This window comes from Neophocaena asiaeorientalis, unplaced genomic scaffold (assembly GCF_003031525.2).
Source record: "Neophocaena asiaeorientalis asiaeorientalis breed wild unplaced genomic scaffold, Neophocaena_asiaeorientalis_V1.1 scaffold92, whole genome shotgun sequence".
Taxonomy (NCBI): Eukaryota; Metazoa; Chordata; class Mammalia; order Artiodactyla; family Phocoenidae; genus Neophocaena; species Neophocaena asiaeorientalis.
In genome coordinates, this window is record NW_020174057.1 from 832,765 (window position 1) to 855,185 (window position 22,421).

Below are 22,421 nucleotides of genomic sequence, written 5' to 3' on the forward strand. Positions count from 1 at the left end.
ATAGTATATACAGGGTTCGGTACTAACTGCAGTTTCAGGCATGCACTGGGGGTCTTGGAACGCACCGCCCACAGATAAGGAGGGACCACTGTAAAACTTAATAATTTAAAATGAATTTCTTAAGTCAAAACCTAAATTCCATATATTGCCTCAAATTCTGTGGACCTATATGGCAACTCATTTAGAAAAGAAAAACAAGACTAAAGATAACCATAAATCTTCCTCTCAGATGAACCTGCGTTCAAGTAGAGCCAAACTCTGTATGACTTCAGTAAAAACTTCTTAAACTCTCCAAGCCTCAGTGTTCTCGTGAACAACATAGAAAACACTTTTGTTTGCCTGTCAAGGTTACTTTAAGGATTAAATAGCATTTCTGCAAAAAGCCAGGTACATAGTAGGTGTTGCTACTATTCTGACAGGTTCATGACTCACACATTCATTCATGTACCATACATTTGAGCATCTTTTACATATAAGTTTTTAAAAGACCCTTACGTAGCCACACTGGTTTCTGTCAATAACTCACCTCTATCTCTTTGATAACAGACCTTCATTTCTGAACTTTCTACATCTATTAAATCATCATCTATTTAGAATATCAAGAGAATATCTAATGATCCTGGATAAATGAAATGTTTATCTAAATTATATTTAAAATAAGTATTAACTCATTTTAGTATCAACAGCATTTGTTAAGTCCCTATCTTGTTCCATATTCAAGATATTTCTAGGAAAAATAACAGTCAGCCTATAGGTCATAATTTGCTGATGCCTGCTATAAATATTTGGAAATGTTTCTTTAAAAAAAAATCACAAAAAGGAAAAGAAAAACCATCCATAATCCTACCACCTAGAGAAAAACTGGTTAATAATTTGGAGGATATCCTTTAAGTATTTTTCTGTGTATGTGTATGTTTGCGTTTGAGTAAAGTACCAACAGCAAACTTGGGACCATATTTTATTATTATAAAGTTAGTTGTGCTATTAATATCTTCTACTACATGATTTTAATAGCTGGATAATATATGAATGTACGAGTATATCAATTTATCTAAATAATCTAATGATGGACACTTAGGTTATTTCCAATTTCCAAGTACCCTGACTACTATTATTTTTAAAAATTGCTACTTTATAAAAGAATTTGTATTTCATTGTTGTTCACGCTTTAAAGGTTCTCGGTTGAAAAATGCTAAGTAACCATTTGTCTTCCTTCTTTTGTGAATTGCCCATTAATCTATTTTGCTTATTTTCTATTGGGCTATTAAGATTTTTAAAATACTAATTTGCAATTGATCTTAATATAATAAGGACATTAATGCTCTCATAGACATAAATATTTTCCCCATTTTCTTTTCAACTTTGTTGATTTTTATCGTCTTGCTTTTTGTCAGATTTTAGATTTTTATGTACTTAAATACATCAAACTTGTCCCATGACTTATGACGTTGTTCCTACACTTAGAAAAGCCTCCCCTTCAGAGATAGGAATGTACATTCACATTCTTATAGCTTTATAGTCTCTGATACATATATGACAATATATATATATGCATGTACATATACAAACATACATACATACACTTGTAAACATACAGTATCCGTTCAACTCCATTCCTCCCTCTTCTTCATTCCCAGTGTCTTATTTCAAGCACCAATCATCTGTCACCTGAGCTACTGCCCATTTCCATTCTCAATGGCTTGTTATCCATCCTTCACACTACTGCAGCAATAACCTCTTCAAAACTGGAAATCTGAACATAATTCTGTCTTGCTTAAAGTCCTTGTAACTGGAGGGCTCTGAGAAGACAGAGGTTATGATGGTGGCAGAGTTTTTTAATCTCCCTGAATCCCCCCATTTTTGTGTGTATGTGTGCAAAAGCAGGCCTGAGACTGCTTATCTTTAGAAAGTCCTGCTTTCAAGATTGGCCCTTGGCTGGAGTCTTGGAACTTGGATTTTTGGAGGGTTCCCACCACCCCAGCTGAAGAGAGTGGCTCACTGACTGATAAGAGTGGCTCACTGTGCCTAAACTGTTTGTGCAAAAGATATGGTTTATGGCTGAACCATGGCTGAACACCTGCTTTCCTTAGTAGAGTTTGGAATTTCGGTACATGCTAGGTAGAGGGTGCCTAGGTAACCAACCTCCAACAAAGTCCCTGGCCAGTGAGTCTCTAACAAGCTTCCCTGTAGACAATGTTCCATACATGTTGTCACAATTTGATGCTGGGGAAATTAAGTACATCCTCTCCACTGAGATAACACTCTTGGAAGCTTATACTTGGCTTCCTTGGGACTTCACCCAATGCACCTTTTTCCCTTTGCTGATTTTGCTTTGTATCCTTTCACTGTAATAAATCATAGCCATGTGTATGACTACATGTTGAGTCCTGTGAGTCCTCCTAGTGAAACATCAAACCTGGTCTTGGGGAATCCCAGCACAGTGAGTAGAAGTATGTGAGTGTGTGCGTATGTGTGTGTGTGTTTTACAGATAGATAGCAAACCAAATAGCAAAACTAAAACCCCATGAAAACATTTACAACAAAACTAGACTATCAAGTATCCCCATGAGCCCCAAAATACACACTAGTAAGTCAAACATTTAACAGCCATAGTCCTTCATAGTATTAGTATCTGTGCAAGAGGAAGCAGAAGGAAACAGGGACTGAGACAGATCTACGAACAGGAAAAGCCCCAAATAGCCAAAAGGTATTCACAGGAAAGCATGGGGACCAATTGACAACATCAGCTAGACCAGGAATATCCAGTGCATTAGTGGTTCTGTGCAAGAGGTTTGCAGAAAGGTCTGAAGGGCTAGAGCAGTTTAGCTCCAATGAACTCCCAAAACTGTCCAGCCAAGGTATCTCCTTCCCAGGTCAGGGCACCATACTGAGAAGACACTACTAAGAGTGGAAACAAACTGAATGGGATGGAGTCAATATAGTTGAAGGAAAGTGAAAATTCACATACAAGTACAGGAGTAGCACAAAGCCAAGCAACCTCAGAAAAGTTAGAAAAGATACCCTCTAAACTCCATCTCTGTCTAGGAGTTCAGGGAAACTGACTTCACAGATAAATCCCATACAAAGTTATTATGAGAACAAGAAGAAAGACATTCTCAACAGATGACCAGAAAGATAATAAAATGATACAAGACCTTAAAAAACAACATAAATCAGAATTAGAAAACTCAGAAATGAGATGTCAGAACTTGGAAAACAATTAGAGATTTTAATCCTTTTAAAAATGAAGGCTACATTATGTAGCCTTCATTAAAGGTAAAAGGAATACAGAATGAATAAATACAACAAATAATACTGTAAAGATAGGTCAAAAGGAAAGACTTTTTAAAAGTCAAAAATAAGGAAAAAGTTAAAAATGATTTGAGAGACAGTAGTAAATCACTGAAGATAAGAAGATCCAACAAGGAAAAAAACAGAGATAAAGAAAATATCAAATACTAAAAACTATAATTCAAGAAAACTTCCTGAAAGAAGAAAAGATTTGAAACTACATGTTAATTGAGCATACCATGTACCTATGAATAACAATACAGAATGACCAACACCAAGACACAGTCTAGTAAAATTACTGAATTTTAAAGGAAAAAAAAATCTTTTGGACATACAGGGAAAAAGAACAAGTGACTTATAAGAAAAAAATACTTAAATTATCATCAGATATTTGAGACCAAAAATGATAGAGTAACACACTTGAACTCCTCAAGGAAAGAAAATGTGAGCCTGCTGCTACTGAGTTACGTTGAAAGAGAATTTGTAATCTCAAAGAAAAAGTCAAAGCAGAAAACATACACTTATGGAAACAATATTAATATATGTTACTCGTGATTATAAAAATTTGGAAAACACCTAAAGTACAGAAATGTTTAAATACGCTGTGGCATTTGAACAATGGAATATTATGTAGCCATTAAAAATTATAGCTATGAAGACTAGCAATATGAGAATACCTGGGACAGAACACTAATAAGAAAAAGCAGAAGACAAGATTGGACCAACAGAAAGATTATAACTTTATGGAAGGAAGACAGAGCTATACAGAGAAACTGCAAGAAAACATTCTTCAAATCACTTCCTATTAAAATGTAGAAGAGAAGAACAAAAGGAAAAATTATACTTTAAGAATGTATAAACATATGGAAGTTTATTTTTTGCCAACATGTCAATCATAAAACTGCTCAAAAACATAATATAAAGGCTAGAAAAGTATACAAATACTAAAGAAATATATAAAGAGAATCAAGAACATATTATACCATAGTATACAACTGTATACCAACATTCCCATATAACATAAAAGGAAACCACTATTCTTGATATAAAGCTTTGTAGTCAGTCAAACTTTTTGAGTGCCAAAGTTCAGGTATAAACAAAACCAGTCAACCAAGTTAACTAAACTGGAATTAAATTCATTCTTGATAAAATAATTATTTTAAAAATGTAATTAATAATTAAATACCAGCTCTCCATACTCATAAGGCTTATTAATACTTACAAAAGCTATACCTAAAATGTCAAAAATTTAACTGAAGAAAATGGACTTATTTAACATATACTGAAAAATGCTGTATTTAAAATCTCACAGACATTGCATTTAAAAATCACTTTTAAATCTAAGAAATCAATAAAATAGATCCACTTTTTAACTGCTTTCAAAAAGGCTGCAGTCTGAGAAAGGCAACACAGGTTAACCTATTTGTGAGCCTAAGCTGCTGAACTTGCCAAAGAGCGACTTGCAATTATATTCTAAGGAGTCTGTCAGCCCTGGCAGCTCTGCAGAAGCAGTAAGGCTCTTTCTCCCCTGCAGACAGACGCTGCGATCCACAAAAAACTAATAGCTTCAATTCAGCTCAGACACTTCAAAGTAAGATTCTCAATATATTCAGGCAATCTCATTTCCAATATGAAATTCACTATAATGCAGATTCAGTGAGACTCCATGGTTTTGTCATTTTTGCTAAGAAATCAATTTGATGATTTTTAAAGATTTCAAATTCTTGATTGTTCACGGAAACAAAAATAGAAAATTTTAATTTAATCATTATATGTGCCCTACCTACTATTTTTCTCAAAAACCCAAACCTTATAGTAAAACTGTCAGTGTAGAAAATGGGCTGGGTGACAGTGTATTGGAATTGAATTATGTCAATTTTTAGACAGACTTGAAATTTTTATGAACATTGTTTAAATTTAAAAAATGAATATTTAATATACTTGAAATCATAAATGAATTGTGAGGAATTTTAATAAAAAAAAAAACCTCCACAGATTTCAATTATGCTGCCTGTAAAATGGAAACATTAAGTATACAAAATCATAGCTGTGACTTTCTTTACTAAGAAAACTGAGACTGCATACTTACATACAAAGAGGCCAAGTGGTATTTCCTAACCCATGGCACTCTGCTTTAATGCTGTAGAGAAAAATGAAATAATATAGTACACGAAAAATATATAAACATTTGTTCCAGGAAAAGGGAAAAAAACCAACACACTCCAGTTCGATTTCTTCACCTTCTTTAATGCTCTCCTTATTCTAAGTTGCTCTAAAACACGAAATATGATTACTGAGGTCAAGTTACAATTGGTTAATTAGCAGGGGTTTGGAGGGAACACATTAAACCTAAAGATGTTCAAACCAGTTTGCAGAAGTAAATCACAAAAGCTATTTTAGTAAATTAATATGATTATTCATTAAAAGTTCACACTAAAGTTCCCTAATCTCCACATGTTAGGAACTATGTTAGCATCTCATCTAGACAAAAAACAAAAAAAACCAAAAAACACCAAAACCAAACAAAACCCTGTTGAAAGTATATTTTCATTCTCACTTGACAGTTAAGGAAAAGGAGGCTTGAGAGTTAAGTCACTTGCCCAGGCTCACACAGCTAGCTCTCCAAATAAATGTGGGATTTACAATGTAAAGCGATACCAAAAAAGCTTATAGAGATGCCAACTGCCCAAGCAAGAGGCAGCAAGAACGTGAAAATCTAGGTTCTGGTTCATCTGACCTTGCACAAGAGATAAGCTTTGAGCATTACTGTTTTCCTAAACTAGAAGATATATTCAGTTTTGCCATGCAAAGTAATCAATGAAAAAAATCCTTTGAAAATCAACAATACAGCAACCTGTCACCTAGAATTTAAAAAAATTTTTTTCATGCGAAGAAGAGATAAGAATAAATGTTGGACTCCTGCACAAAGTGACAAGAGAATACTGCAAAGTTTCCAGAAGTCTGGATCCTCAAATCCTTATACACTCAGCTGCCTCTGAGCTAGAAAGAGATTCAAAAGGAAACAATGCTACCACTCTTCAAGAGTCGACCTTCAGATCAGTCAGTTAAGAATCTTGTGATCAGAAAGTCCTGGAATCTCAGTTTTCTCACTTGTAAAATGAGAATAACCTACACCTCACAAGTGAGTAGCAAAGAATAAATGAGAAAATGTAATATAAAGCAATGATCACTGTACTTGAAACACAATAAATGGTGGTAAGAATTCTACAAGGTGATAACCACTGCCTGAATGCTCTCTGAACCCTCTCACCACCTACACTCACCCCAGTGGCAATCGGATGGCCTTTGTAATAAATAATGTTGGCATAACTATATACCTGTATGGAAAGATGAACCCCATCTCACACCATATACAAAAATTAATTTGAAATGGAGCATAACAGACATAAATTTAAGAACTTCTGTTCATTTTTTTTTAAAGGCATTAAGAGAGTGGAAAGGCAAGCCGTAGGCTAAAGGAAGATATATGCAACGTGTATATCCAAAAGATGACTCCATCTGGAATACAGAATAAACTATAAATCAATCAGAAAAACAGAAATAACCCCAAACAAAAAGGATAAACAGACTTGAACAGTGACCTCACAGTACATAAAAGCGTGCCAACTCATTCAACACAGAAAAATGCAAATTAAAACCACAATGAGACACAACTACACAACCATCAAAGTGGTTAAAGTCAATAAGATAGACAATATTTGGTATGAGCAAAAACGTGGAGCAACTGGATCTCACATACAGTGCTGGGAGAAGTATACAATGGCACAAGGACTTTAAAACCTTTTTGGCAATTTTTAATAAAGTAAAAATTGATGCCTACCCTAAGACCCAGCAATTTCACTCCTGAGTATTTACTCAAGAGAAATGAAAACATATATCCATAAAAAGACATATAAGAATATTCATAGTAGCTTTCTCACAACAGCTACAAACTGGAAACAGTTCATGTGTCCATCAACAGTAGAATGGATAAATAAATTGTGGTGCATCCACATAATGGAATACTACACAGTGGTAAAACAGTATGAACTACTATTATTCCATGCAACAAAGCAAACATAATGAAGACTAAGAGAAACCAGACACATATAATTCTTTTAAGAAGTATGAGGTAGTGACTGGAAAGGATTAAGATTCTGTATCTTGATTCTGGGAGTATGTAGTTACACAGGTGTATGTATGTATAAAAATTCATCAAGCTGTGTATTTAAGATATATGTACTTTATTATATATAAGTTATCTCAATTTTTTAAACTTTAAGATTTTACACACAATAAGGCCAAGAGCAATAACCAAACCTAATGTTTTCACGACCATTCCTTCATCTTTTAATAAGAAAACTCTCTAGCAAAATACAATAAAAACTGAAATCTAAGAATATACATGGTAGTATCTGACCTAATATTTATGTTACTGAAAAGTCAACCCAGAATTTATAAATCTAAATTTAGCATGCTTCTAATATACCAAAGAAGAGAGGAGGAGGAAGAGGAAGAGGAAGAGAAGAAGAGGAAGAAGAGAAGAAGAAGAAGAGAAAGAAGAAGGAGAAAAGAGGAAGAAGGAGAAGATTACTCTATTTCTTTAAAAAGCAAGGCATCTGAACACTAGATACAATTTTTTTCCAATAGTTTCAACTTCTGTGGGCTTAGGTTTTATGTCTCCATTATCATAATACAAATAACCAAAAAAATTACAAAAACAAAATATTATTTCCTATTTTTATGACAATATTAATACATTCTCTGTGGCAAATCACTTATCCTCATCCATAAAATGCAGAAAGTGAGATTACCTCTAAAGGCTTTTCTCAGTTCAGGGTTTCTATGATTCTAATATTCAACTAATCAAAAACTTCTGAGTTCCCTAAATGCCTTCCAAAATAAAAGCCAAACTTTGGTCTGGCATTCAAAGTCCCACTTCAACACTATGTTCCTGCTTACCTTTCTAATCTTTTTCTCACATTAGCCCTATATAAAACCCATACGCTTTCCTTTCTCCTTGTTTTTCTTCATATGATTTCCTCCATATAAAATATCCCTCTCCCAAAGTTCTTTATTAGCCTATTAAGATCTTTGTTATCTTTAAATGTATTCATCTACTCATGTATTTATTGAGGATCTTTTCCATATAAGGCACAAAGTTAGACAATGGCTGAGTACAAAGAAACAAACACGGTTCCAACTATAATGTGGACATGTAAAGAGCTAACCCTAATACAAGCTAGAATCAAATAACTGTGAGAGACCAGTTTATATACTAGTAAAACAAAACAAAACAAAATCACTTATAAGCCTTAGACCCAGATGAAATCCTCCCTCCTTCAATTTTCTCTATTTTATTCCCAATCAGACAGTCTTCTCTGTTCTGGATCACCATAAGACTGTTTTTCATCATTCTTCCATAAAATCATTTATATGTACATCTCTTTTATTACCTCAATACATATGAAATCTGAGAAAAGACTTTTTTCTGTACATTTTTAATATCCATTAAATTTTCCTTAAACACTAAATACTATTCAAATAATGATTTTAATGCTTTTCAAAATTGAAGAGCTCGCATATTTTATCTAATAATACTTATGGCCAAAGTGACTACAATAAAAAGATTAAAAGAAGTTTCACCTCATTGGAAATTCCTGTGGAGAATTTCATGGAAAGTTAGCCAAGGATTAGATTTCTTGAGAAACTGAATTTATTCTTTTAAGAATTTTATAGACTAATTTTTTATAAAGAAAAAAAAATCAACAATTGACTAATTTTCCTCTATAAAAATTTTCCCTAAATACTTGTATTAACCTGAAATACACAAATATGCTTTGATACTTTAACTATCACATACTTGAAACAAACAAAAAAGAAAACTCAATTTACCCTGTGCCTCAATATTGGGTTAGTCAAAAAAGTTCATTCAGTTTTAAGTAAAAATAAAAGATATTTTTCATTTTCACCAAGAACTTTATTGAACAATGGATTCATTAACCAAATGAACTTTTTGCCAACCCAATACAATTATTCCATGTCCACCAAACAGAGTATTTATGAACATAAGTATCTGTCTTGTAGCTGACATAGATTAAGCTATGCAACACTTCTATAATTATAATGTCATAATTAATATCCATGTTTTGGGCTTAATCTATTGACAATTATCTGTATTTTTTATACAAAGTTAAGTTCTAGGAGCATGTGACTATTCAGCGGCATAACCGAACTCATGTAAGCACCATCATCTCGTATGAGTTAGCTTTTACATACTACCATTAAAGAACAGCTACTTAAGTTTGAGTGAGCTACATGCAAATTTAAAATACTCAATTTTAAAAACTCAAATTCATTGTCTTATGTTAGATAATTTAAAAATCTATCTTGTCAACTTTATTTTGAATAAATCCATACTGTACCTGGTTCCTACCATGGCCAAAAGGAGTACTAGATAAATTAGTGGTTACACTGTGCAAATTAATTTCACCACTGAGAGATCCAGAAGCAATGTAGCAGTCATTCCAATTGTATGTTACACAAGTTACTTCATCTTTATGATCCTGAATGAAAGAAATGAAAGTAAACGCAGTGCCACACAACCTTCAAACAGCGTATTTTCACGGTTTTTTGTAAATTTCATGTTTTGTAACTATTATGTATTTGTCAATCTAATATATGCTTTAACATTTTCCTCAAATAACCCCCAAAAAATTACTCAAGTGAGTAGTAAACTATCTGATTAACACCAAGTCTTTTCAGGGAACAAAGATTTATTTTTCATAACCATAATAATGGTCAAGCACCCTGAAACAAGAGACAAAAGGGAAAGGTAATTTTCGAAATGGCATTATGTCTACCTTAAAGAATTCACTTCCACTGACAAGTAACATTTATTGCAAGTCGATTATTATGAGAGTCCCTGCCCTTGAGAATATTACTGTTCAACTGAGAAGACAGGACATTTAAGTGAACATGCAAATGGCAGAATGAATGCTAAATGAGTGGCAGAGGCAAAGTGTCAGAGGAAAGAGAGTTATCACTGTGAACTGAGTTGACAGAGGAAGCTTTATGGAAGACAGAAAGCTTGAGTTCAACATTAAAAAAAGTAATAAGAGGTAAGTTAGGGGAGGAGAAAGAAAACTGACACTGCAAAATAGAAGAGAGCAAAAAACAAAAGCCCCAAAGCCAGAATGAGCAAAGCATGTTTGAGATTTGATGGCTGCTGCTTCCATCTGCTGAGTACTGACTAAGGCTGGGAGTTTTATATATTATTATTAATCTTTAGAAAAATCATGGGAGGCAAGGCCATTTTCCCCATTTGATAGCTGAGTTAACTAAGGTTAAGAAACTGTGCAAGCTCACAGAACTGCCAGTGGTAGAGCCAGGATTCAATCCAGGTCATATTCCAAAGCTTATTTTCCTCTCATTATACTCGACTGTCTCCCAAATCCAAAGGGGAATCCACTTTGAGGAAATAAAACTGTTCAGTTTTAAACAAACTGAGTTCACAAGGACTATGTTTTCCAAAATTAAATTAGAGATATCTAGCCTAGGAGCATAGTGATCAGCATAGTTTTTAACAGTTTGATGTCATACCTTAATAAGATAAACAAACCAACCTTTGTATCTTGTAATTAGATTAATGTAATATCAAGAATAGTAGCTATAATATTCCACTTATTTTACAACTTTTTCAAATGGTCCTTGAAGCATGCTGGGAAATGCCTTTACATTTTACTGCTTTTTTAAATCAAACAAATGCCATCCTGAGGAAAAGAATATCTGATAAGAAAGGAAAAAGAAGGAGTGGACATATAGTGCATCATTCCCATTTGAGAAATTATAACGTGGGGTCCAATACAATTTCTATGACTTTGTAAAGAGGCAGGTGTGTCTTCCTGATTTCAACTGTGGAAAATAAGTCATTCAGCTGAGGATGGAAAAATGAGTAGAATTCTGCCATGTAAGGAGGGATGGGAATAAGTGATGCTCCTAAAACGTGTGATGCTGTGTGACAAAATTGGCCACAGACTTCTAATCTCTTCTCAATTCTTTAAGATATTCTTTATTCATACTAGGTATATCCCCCTAAACAGCTTTAATTATTTCATAATTTAAAATATTAAACAATGAATAATAGCTGAGTGTGCCTCTCATCTTTGCCCTTACTAGTTGCTTGACATTGAACAAGTTCTTTAACATCTCTGAGTCGGAGTTTCTCCATCTGTACTTAGGAATAATACTACCTGCTCTGCAGAGTTTGTAGAATAGATAGAATAAATATGTTAAGCACAGTGGCTGGCATGTCAAAGAATTCAATAAAAGTTAAGTATTCTCATTATTGGCAACTTCTCAATTTTCCTGAAGACTCTTCAAAGTTTAGTTAATACTTAAAAATAATGAACTTCCAAAGTAATATTTTAAACAGCAATCATAAGATTATATTTCAACTTAGCTAAGAGAAAACCATTCTTCTATATACTATTTCTCTAGCAAGAATTAACTCAATGACATTAAGATATGTAATAAAATTATAATGATCTCTGGTATTTGCTTCAAAATACTCTGAAGGTCTGAAGATGAGAGTAGATAAGCACATAAATAAAACAATACTGGCCATGAGTTGATCATCACTGAAATCAGGTGATGAGTACATGGATGATGAGTTAAAGGAAGTTCTTTCTCTGTGTATATAGGTATGTGTGTGTATAGATAAAAATATGTTTAAAATTTTGCATATTAAAACTTTTTTAAGACATAAAAATTAAAAATAATTTAATAAATGAACTTCCAAATATTAAAAAGACAGAAGTCCAAAAAAACAATTGCGACCAGGGGCTTTCATGATGATTATTTTCATTTTCTGAAACTGCAAAAAGCTAACTATTTAAAGAAACACTAACTGTCAGTAGTAAACTATTTTAGAAACATTTCATTACCAAGATGAAAATACATACATACAAACTGTAACAGAGAACTAAGAAGCCATATCCCCAAATACTGTCATCCCAAAACCACTCTCATTATTTCAAAGTGCCTTAAAAAGATCTCTAATGACAACAAACCATATTTTTGTTTAAATGAAGTGGTTCACTCACACGAGAGCAGACCAAAGTGAAAAAATAAGGAAAAAGTTTTAACCCCAGCAATATAGCAATATAGTAACATATGTGGAGGGAAAAATAAACCAAAAAAATTAAGTTTTTGGCTACACAGCATCTTTCTTTTCCCTAACAAATCTCACTTCAATTCTGAAGCAGCTTATTTTTATCATAAAAGCTCAAAATTAAAAGTTTGGTAACTATTACTAATAAACACATTGTGGGACACCCATTTCTGTAAGGATTAAAAAAAAAAAAAGTTGCTTACCTTAAGAGATCGATGAACTCTTTTTGATTTTAAATCCCAAATATTAACAGTGTTATTTAGGCCTCCGCTTACCAAATACATTGATGTTGAATTTAAACTGACACATGTCTGCTTTTGCTATTAAAGAAAACAAAAGTCACATTAACCTAACAGAGCCCAGAGCTGACTTTCAAGTCTCACCCAACACTTGGTAAGCACATGAAAAATATTCGTTGAGTTAAATGCTATAAACATGCCAACTCTTGTACTAAAGATTCACCTCTCATTATCTGTCACATGGATTCAATAGTTTGCAAAGTGTTCAAAAAGGCTTTAAGGAAATCAACCAGATTCATGTTCTAGTCCACAGAAAGGTGGTGACAAAGGAAGCTTAGGAAATACCAGCAAGTCTTGGGCTCCCATCAGGGCTTACTTGCCCTTAATATTTCCCTTTAATAAAACCTGGTCTTAGACTCCCACAGAGTATCTCACATTAAAATCAACCCACAGCTCAGAAAATTCTTAAGGTAGAGGGAACTGTAAAGAATGCCTAGTTTAAAACCCTCATTTTACAGAGGGGCAAAGTTTTATAAAGACACTAGATAAGATACTAGTCCAGCGTCACAGCAAATCTCCCCCTAATGGCCCAAGTCTCAAACACCATGTCATCAGAACCTAACTCTACACTCTCCCCCACCACTGTAAAGGTCCCATTCATCCAGTTCCTCAAGATAAAAGTCCAGAATTGACCTTGATTCCTTGTTCTCCCTCTGCCCAATCTATCAGTAAGTTCTCTAAACTCCAAGCCTAAAATCTATCCCACATGGGCCCCCCTTTATCTACTGTCATTAGCTAGCACTGCTAGCTAATCCAAACCTTGACAAAACACAACAGCAGCCTCCTAACTGGCTGTCCTGCTTCCACTCCTGCTTCCTTACATCCCATGCTCCATAAGTAGAGTGACCTTTAAGAAATGTAAATCAGATCATGTGTCTCTCATTTAAAAATCTTCAATGGCTTCCAATCACACCTAGAATAAATTCCAAACTCATCATTAACCTGGCTTTCAAAGCCCTATTCATCTGCCCCTTCTTACCTGGTCTCTCACCATTTTCCTCCTTATCCACTAATTCTCTAGCCACACTGACCATCTTCCATTCCGTAAACACTATATTTGCCTCGAGGCTTCTACACAGCTAGTCTTGCCTGGAAAGTTAATTTCCCTGAATCTTGGCTTGAATGGCTGCTTCTGGTCAATAGATATCAACTTAAATGCCACAACTTCAGAAGACCTCCCTTGGCCACTTAACGTAACTTGCTATCTCAATGTCTTATTTTAGCTCTCTGCATAACAACTTATCACTATACTCAGTATTCTGTTTACTAGTTTATTGTCTCTCAGCAGAATGTCAGTTTCCTTAGAGCAAAGACCATATCCATGTTCAATAAATATTTATAGAACAAACGGCTAAAGTACAGAGGTAACCAAGTTTTTCTCACAATGATTATCTATGAGTGTCATCTATCTGGTAGTACCATCAGTAACTATGCTACAAAGAGCACAGTATTGCATGTTTTTCTCTATTTAATTTTCAGATACACTGCATAGTTACATTAATTATTCTCACCTCTAGCTGAATACCATGAGGGGAAAAAAGAGAAATGAATTCCAAAGGGGACATTTTGTGACTTAGTTAAAGGTTAAAAGGCAAACTATGTAGATTTAGGCAAGTCATCTCACCTTTCCGAGCCTACATTTCTACATCTGAGAAATGAGAGATGAGGACCAGATCTACTATTCTTGAGAGTCCTGCATCTTCAAAAACATCCTCTGCTCAAGAGAGCACCAGATACTTAAAAGGGTGCAGATAACCCCCTCTCCCTCCCCCAAGGCTTCTTCCAGCTCTGAAATTTTGACTGAGTCAAAATTATTAACACATACAAAAATATCAGGAGCACGTTCCATCAATGTTTCAGTATGGTCGCTATAATTCTCTTGCAGGTCATTCTAGGAATTGACTTTAGTCTAAACAGACTAGTAAAAGTTAGAATCTGGTTATCATTGCAGATCAGGACAGTGTGCTAAGAGCTATCAAAATAACCTTTAAAGAAAACAGAGAAGAAGGGCATCCATCAAAGATCAATATATTAGGATTCTAGTCATCAAAAACCACTCAAATTATTCTTAAGGGCTCAGAACAAAACCTGTATTTATAGCTGCTTACCATAATGATAGAAGATCTTTTTATGTTAATAGATTATTAACGTAGCTAATGAACTTAAATAATTAATGGAAATTGAGTGGTTATTACAGAAATCCTGTACCCTAAGACACAAGCAATGGGTGGAATTTTAAAATCTGAAAATAACATCAGGTCAAATTTCTAGGCTATATAGTAGCCTATCGTATCCATTATAATACTGTTAAGACCAATATGTCTACTTTAAAGAGGTAAAATACAAAATCAAAGAAAATAAATATGAAACTTAATAAAGTTCCACCATAAAAATAATGTTAAAATAAGTAGGATAGAACCTTATTTTCCCAATGAGCAAAAGTCTAATATCTCAAATGGTACATAAGTAATAGGACTTGGATCCTATGAAGCAAAGGTTACCAACACACTAATATGTTATAAGAAATTACTAATAAAGACTAAAAAACCAATGGTTGTAAAATATGTTTTGTAAGTAAACTAAAGCAGATTTAAATTATAATGATCTACAATGATCTCACTTTCATCAACCTGCATTCTGATATGACTTAACTGTGGGAAACAGAACTACAGCAACTAATGTAAAATATTCACAAAATCCTTAAAGTGGTGTCACACTTGTAAATATCATGTCATTTTTATATTTTACACATTAACAACAAAAAACGGTCCCAAACTGGTTCTAAGGCAACGCATAAGAGTGTGTGTATGTGTGTGTGGGTGTGTGTGCGCACGCATGTGTGTAGATAGATATATAAATAGTGGTAGAGGTGGAAATCTAAATTGTTTTGATGTTGATATTTAACTCACAAATGTTTGCTGCCCACCTTTAACATGATCTGAAGATCCAAAGATGACTAAGATGTTCCGCCTGCTCTTGAAGAGTAGTTTGACTTTACTGTGCAGCGACACTCTCTGCCTCAGTTTCACTTACTGAGGTTGATAGGCAAACGTCATTCCTACCCTTAGCAGACATTCTCTCCGCCCCAGTCTCTTAATATCTGTGGGCTGGAACTGATGCTGAGATCAATCCAACAGATACCTTTAGGAAAGGACTGATAGAAATCCTAAGTCCTTTTTACATTAGATGAGCTTATATTCCAATGCTCTGCTGTGTTCTACTCCACTGTAATTGGAGTAGAACAATTATTAATTGGGCTGCCTTATCTACTCCAGTGTGTAAAATTATGACAATTCATAATGGTTTAGAGTCTGCTATGAAAACTATGAAATTTAGAAACAGAACAAGCTACCAACTAACTACTTATTCCTTTTTATTTAGATCTTATTTAAAATGGAAATAGCTTTCAAGAAATGTGTGATTGGAAATAAGAAAGCCAGCATTATCCTGAATCAGAGGGATTAACTTATAAAACTAAAGGGTAAGAACATATAGTGAGAGCTTCATTTAAATGCTCTGGGACCAAAGCTCTGGGACAAAGACACCCTGTTGCAGGAGAGCTTGGGGAGACTCAGGCAGTACAATGTGGACAGAAGCTAAAGCAGAAGGCTACCATCAGATAAGGCTCTTTAGCTGATGGTCCTGAGCCCAATGACAGTAAAGGAAGGGCTACAACATTAGGACTCTTGCTCAAATCTACTCAGTGACCTTGGTGGAACATCATCCTGAAAAACCACAGCAATACCAGAGAACCTCCCACAGAGGGGAAATGGAGAAAGTAACTGCCTAGTTGACGAAATGTAAGTCCTTGATTGCTCCCCTACTACCCAATATTGTTTTACCTAAAGATGTTTCAGTAAGCACACTTATTTCACCTTTAAGTGTTACTCTATTATTTTAAGCTCAGGTTAAGAATACTGCTTTTAAACACCTTTATATTTAGTTGTCAGCACCATAATAAATAAGCAATTACAACCCAAGCAAAACTAAGATTTTTAAAAGTTAAAAAAAAAAACAAAACACTTACCCCTTCACCAAGCTCTAAAAGTGGAACAGGTTTACACTTGCAACTTGAAACAACTATTTTGTCACCACTGGAAGATGCTGTCACTAGAAAGTTATCTAAATGAAGAGTTATGGAGAATCGAACAATCCATGAGCAGCTCTAGCACTCGACTATCATTATAAGAATTGAGATGATAAAAGCAAGCACACTAAGCAATGAATATAGCTGATACATTAGCTTTCAAAACTGGCTCAGATTACTAATTACTAAGACTAATTCTCTTTACTACTACTGCAGGGAAGAACCATCCTTTCTGATTTTGCTATCACTTGAAAGCTATTTAACCCATGTGAAATACTACTCCATTTTCAAAGAGTAGGCCAGAAGGTCTAATTTTATCCTTCAAGAATGAGAGCATGATAAAAGCAACATCAGGCAAGTATCAATCAACCTTTTCATCTATAAATACTGTTTAAGACAGCTATTTAGTAACGCAGTGCTTGATACCAATTTAAGCTAGGAAGCAAATATCCACATTAGTCTCCTATTTTTCCACTAAGAAATAAAGCCTGATATTTTCTCAGGATGGAATTTTTGTGATAGAGTGTTTTAATCTTAAATGTATTAAGAATATTACAGTATATGTAGCAAATATAAATAAGTGTGGTTACACAGCAACTATGTTATGAGAGTTTTGACTTTATTTCAATTCAATTAAATTCAAGTTATTTAAAATATAATTTTAAATTATTAAAATACATAATTATTTAAAATTTAATAATTTAAAATTATATTTTCCTTATTTTACATAAATTATAAGTGGAATAATCAGTAAACACAAAACAATGTAAGTATTTTAAAACTAAAATGACTAAATACAATAATATAACCAAGACCAAGAATCTGATTTTGAGTCAAAACAAATTAAAATATCAGAAGTTTAAACCTATACTTTTAACAAGCAAAGTCTTAACTGCATTACTTTTGGATGATTTACATAACATTCAGATATTTTGTGAACATACCATGGACTGTAATTTTATTATGATATATGATTCAAACAAAATCACTTCCACCTACCTAGATATTACAGCACTGAGAAAAATAAATCATTTCCCTTTCCTTGGCTTCTTCCTATGTTTATTGTTACTTTTCTCCTTAGAATATATTAAAGAAAGGACTGAAAGAAAACAATACAAGAGGGTACTCTAGTTACTCCTTTTATTTCTCATGTAGTTTTAGAAATCATGAGAAAGTGAGGAATATTACCTAGAGAACCAAAAAAAAGAAAACTAATCTTCCTGGCACCTCACCATCAACGCTGTCCTTGGGATCCATGCTAAGTGGTCCCTAAATCTCTGAGTCTGGGAATTCCTTGGTCTTCAGTAACTAACCTCTATGGAAGGCATCAAAGCCTCAATAGGTATAAAACTATACAAAGGTTTTCAGTGCACATGTACTTGTACAACAAAACTATACAGAAATAAGACCAGTTTCCAAAAGTCATAGGACACTATCACATAGTTACATCAGTTTTGTTGATAGACCATTAAGTGGTTTATCAGTAAATGTATCAACTCCTAATAAAATTCCTTGGAGGAAAAATATAATAAATCTCATTAAGAACTGCTACTCTTATGCAGTGAGTAACAAGGAAAATTAAGCTCTAAACCTAATAAAAATCTAATAATAGAAGGAACCTCACACATTTGTGACTCTTTTTAAAACATCTTACCCCACTCTACATCTAGAGTCCTTCAAAAATGCAGTCCCTTCACCATGAGTTTGATTAATAGAGCACCAAAGTTATTTATTTTGCTACTTTAATACAAAATCAAGGAATGATGAAGAGGTAAATTAATTCAATAAGAAAATTCATCATTTTTGTTATGTATTTGCAAGAATAATTAGATTGAGCATGAAAACTTCTAATGTTTTTGTTCATGAATCATTCATATTTTAAAGCTTTGATATTTTTACTTTCATCAGGAAGCAGAATATTACTACTTTGATACTGATAAGATCAGACACATGTTAAAGCTTAATCTGTTGTTTAAGAAATAGTGTATACGTATGAGCTCCACAGACGAATGATTATTTCTAGCATACCAAGTATACAGAACATTTTCATACAAAAGGTGGTAAGAATACTTTGTTTACAGCAGTGGTTCACAACCGAGGGTGATTCTGGCTCCCAGGTGACATCTAGCAATTCTGGAGATGATTTTTGGCTGTCACCACTGGGGCTACTGGCATCTGGTTGGTAGAGACCAGGAAGGCTTCTAAACATCCTACAATGCACAGGGCAGCCTCCATAACGAAGCATTATCTTGCCCAAAATGTCAATAGTGAGATACTGAGAAATCCCTATTTATGAGTTCATTTTATCCACATCTAGGAACTTATTAAGACAGGGAGGATGTCAATCAGAAACATAAAAACCTCAGGAAAGTTCAATCTAGATAATTTTCCTGTCTTTTTGGGAAACAAGACTATTTTCATCACAGATAGAAAGGAAGAGAAATACAGAGAATACATCAGTAAGATGGGAATGTTTGACTGTTTTTATCTCTTCCCTCAACCTTTGCTTCTGCCTTCAAGTTCTGTCTTTAATTTCCCAACTACAAATATCCAAACACAGACACAAAACATCATTCCAGAACCTTTCAGAACTTTTCCCACCATTACCTACCTTATTCCATTTGATTCAATAACAAACTGTCAATAACAAAACTAATTCTATGATCTGCATCTAGTAGCTAACATATTTTTAATAGCAGTGTTTTTCAATGTAGTGAATTGCAAATAAGTTTTTAATGAAATCAACAGAGAATATCAATGTGCATCATATGACATACTGTTTTCTAAATTCCCATCTCACAGCTATGCCAAATATATTTCTCATTATGGATCACATGCAAAAGTTTCATTGATAGTGGTTGTTTAACCTAACAAAAAGTGGTTGTTTAAAAAAGAAAAGGATACTATTGCTGCTCCAACACACTGAGCTGATTCCATGTGGTGATGTGTGTGGGTTGAACTTATCCACCAATGTCATAGATGAAGCATCCCATATTTTAACATCATCTCCCGATGAAGCAAATCTGAGGTTTTCCTGCATGACTGCACCTGCAAACAGTTTAAAACAACATATTTTAAAAACAATTAAGGATAGGTTTTAAAAACAAGAGTTAAGATGAGGCATCTTATCTAAAACAAGTGGCTCTACTCGTTCACTTTTGTCTCAGAGACTGTGCTCACCACAAAGTTTTTGGAGTGATCTCTCTAAAACATAAACCAGATCACATTCTCTTAGCTGACCTTTCCAATGACTCTCCAGAACAATTACAATGAAATCCAGCCTCCTTAGCGTGCCTTACACAAACTGGCCTGCTGTAACATTCCTACCTCTCTTTCCCAGGGCCACCAAACTCACTGGCCTTCTTTCTCACCTCCGAGTCTTTCTGTTTGCAGCCCCATCTGCTGGAATGGTCTTTCCCGATTTCCCAAGGTCATCTCCTTCACATCATTCCAGTCTCAGCTCATGTTTCTTCCTCAGAAAGGCCTTCCCTGACCACCATGGCTAAAGCTGCTCCATACCAGTTGTCTTATATCCCATTACCCTGTTTCATTTTTTATGGCCCTTCCTGCTATCTGCAGTCTTATTCTCACGTCTGACTCCCCTTGACTTGAACAAAATAAAGATCCTTAGGACAGGGATTTCATCTTGTTTACTACCAGTCTTGAAACATTCCTGGCACACAGCTGGTACTCAATAAATAACTGTTGGATAGGTAACTTCCTTACCTTTTAAAAAATTTATGATAAACTGTAGCACTCCTGCAGGTCAGAATCCCGCCATGGCAGGCTTTCCAAATAAGTCTAAAATTAGCAAATACAGCCTAAGAAGATGTCACTAAGTCCCTATACCAACACACAGTCTACAATGCCTTCGCTTGTATTATCTGTTCACAGTATACAGTTCAAACACAGAATTCTGACAAAGTGATTTCATAAACCAAGGCAGTCTAGAAGACAAAAAGCAAGTAGTAATGCATGACGGGTAAGAAAAAAATGCTGAGAAATACCTGGGAGAAAGGGGAAGGGAAGGGATGGGGGCCTAGAAATATACCCTTCACACCTTCCTGGTGTGGACAGTGCAAGAGTGCAGCAGCGCATAAGTGATATTACAGACAGGTTCCCAAGTCATCAACAAAACATCACACTTATGAGGAGCAGACTCTATTTCAGAGGACAACCTAAAGGCCTAACAAGTTACAGGGCCCTTTCATTCTCCAGAGACAAAATTTTCAATGTGTTTATAAAGAAGCTAAAACTTTTGTTAACTAGAAAAGCCACCTATGTGATTCACTATGCTTCATTCATCAGATAAATACAGTTCTACTAAGAGCCGTCAGTCACCTGTTGAAATGGAGACACAGTGTTTGGATTTGGTGCCTTAACAGCTGGTAACATGTGCCCTTTCGGATCCCTACTCAACAACAATGAAGTGCTGGAAAGGCATCTGTAAACCCAGTAAAAACCACTGAAAGATATCTTTACTATAATCTTAGACCATTCCTGTTGAGCGGCGTGATGTAGCGGAAAGATCGCTTTAGACCTGGCTCAGATGATCTGCCCCAGAGTTAGGTGACAGTCACTTTGGCCAAGTCATTCAACGTCGGTCTCCTCCTCTCAAAGTGGAGCGGAAAAGGGCCCACCAACCTCAGTCTTCCGAGAACTGAGCACATTTTAAGGGCGCGGCATCATATCAGCCTCAGGAAGAGGCTCCCATCAAAACTGAGCTGTCCTCAGGACACAAGGCGGTAGCACCGTCAGCCCCAGATTCGGGGAGCGCAGCTACAAAAAACAATTCCACTACGACTTAGCTTAAACAAAAGTTCTACAAATTTCAGTAAAAACCCAAAATGCATTTTACTTGCAGGAGTCTTGCTCAACTGGGGTTACCTCGTAAAATGCATTTGAGCGCCTGCTAAACGAGTTGGATTTGAGAGGTTTGCAAAAAGAGAACGGGATTGTGGACAAGCGGCAAACTTTCCGGAGGCAGCGCAGCCCCCAGAGCCGCCACCGACCTACCCCAGTTGACCCGGGCCACCTCTCAGGCCCGACTGGAGCCCGTCGCAGGGGGAGGTGCGCGACCCCGTCCCGCGGCTCCCTGGAACTTCCGCGCCAAAAGCGCCGCCGCACCCCTGCCCAGTAATCGTCCGGAGCGCCAGGCCGGCCGGAGCCCCGGGACCCCAGGGGCCTCCGACCCGCCCCCTGAGGTGACCGGAGAGCGGACACCAGTAGAGGGCAAGTACTCGGCAGCCGTCGGCCCCCCACCCCGGGCCCTCCGGAACCTCACCTCTCAGCCGCCGTACACCGGGGGCCCCGGCGCGGCCCTCTCCGGCGCTGGGCTTCCGGCTCCCGCCTGGACTGTTAAACTTCGGCGGCCGGAAGTCCCGCCCCCGGATGGCGTCACCGGGAGAGGCGCTACCGCAAAGGATCGTTTGGGTTGGTGGCCAGGGGCAGGGCCAGGGCCAGGGGCGGTGCTGGGCCTGGTGGGGGTCCTGGTCCTAGCGCCTGGGAGGGATCTGCGGGCCTGGGCGGCTCCCTCCACGCCCCACCGATGGCGCTAGGGCCAGAGGCTGCT

At 35.8% G+C, this 22,421-nt stretch overlaps 1 protein-coding gene across 2 annotated transcripts in view; it reads right to left on the bottom strand.

Moving 5' to 3' along the window:
* Window positions 1-22,207, bottom strand: part of NEDD1 (NEDD1 gamma-tubulin ring complex targeting factor) — a 44,969-nt gene extending 22,762 nt beyond the window's left edge. Inside the window, exons 1-5 of one of the 2 annotated variants that reach the window (XM_024754402.1) lie at window positions 22,134-22,207; window positions 19,754-19,897; window positions 16,790-16,884; window positions 12,667-12,783; window positions 9,717-9,857 (exon numbers count right to left, since the gene is read on the bottom strand). In XM_024754402.1, the coding sequence (XP_024610170.1) occupies window positions 9,717-9,857; window positions 12,667-12,783; window positions 16,790-16,884; window positions 19,754-19,889 (489 nt within the window). In that variant the 5' untranslated portion in view covers window positions 19,890-19,897; window positions 22,134-22,207. Of the gene's footprint in view, window positions 1-9,716; window positions 9,858-12,666; window positions 12,784-16,789; window positions 16,885-19,753; window positions 19,898-21,865; window positions 21,952-22,133 lie in introns of those variants that run through there. The other variant, XM_024754403.1, reaches the window with a different exon arrangement.
* Between the last annotated feature and the right edge of the window lie 214 nt (window positions 22,208-22,421).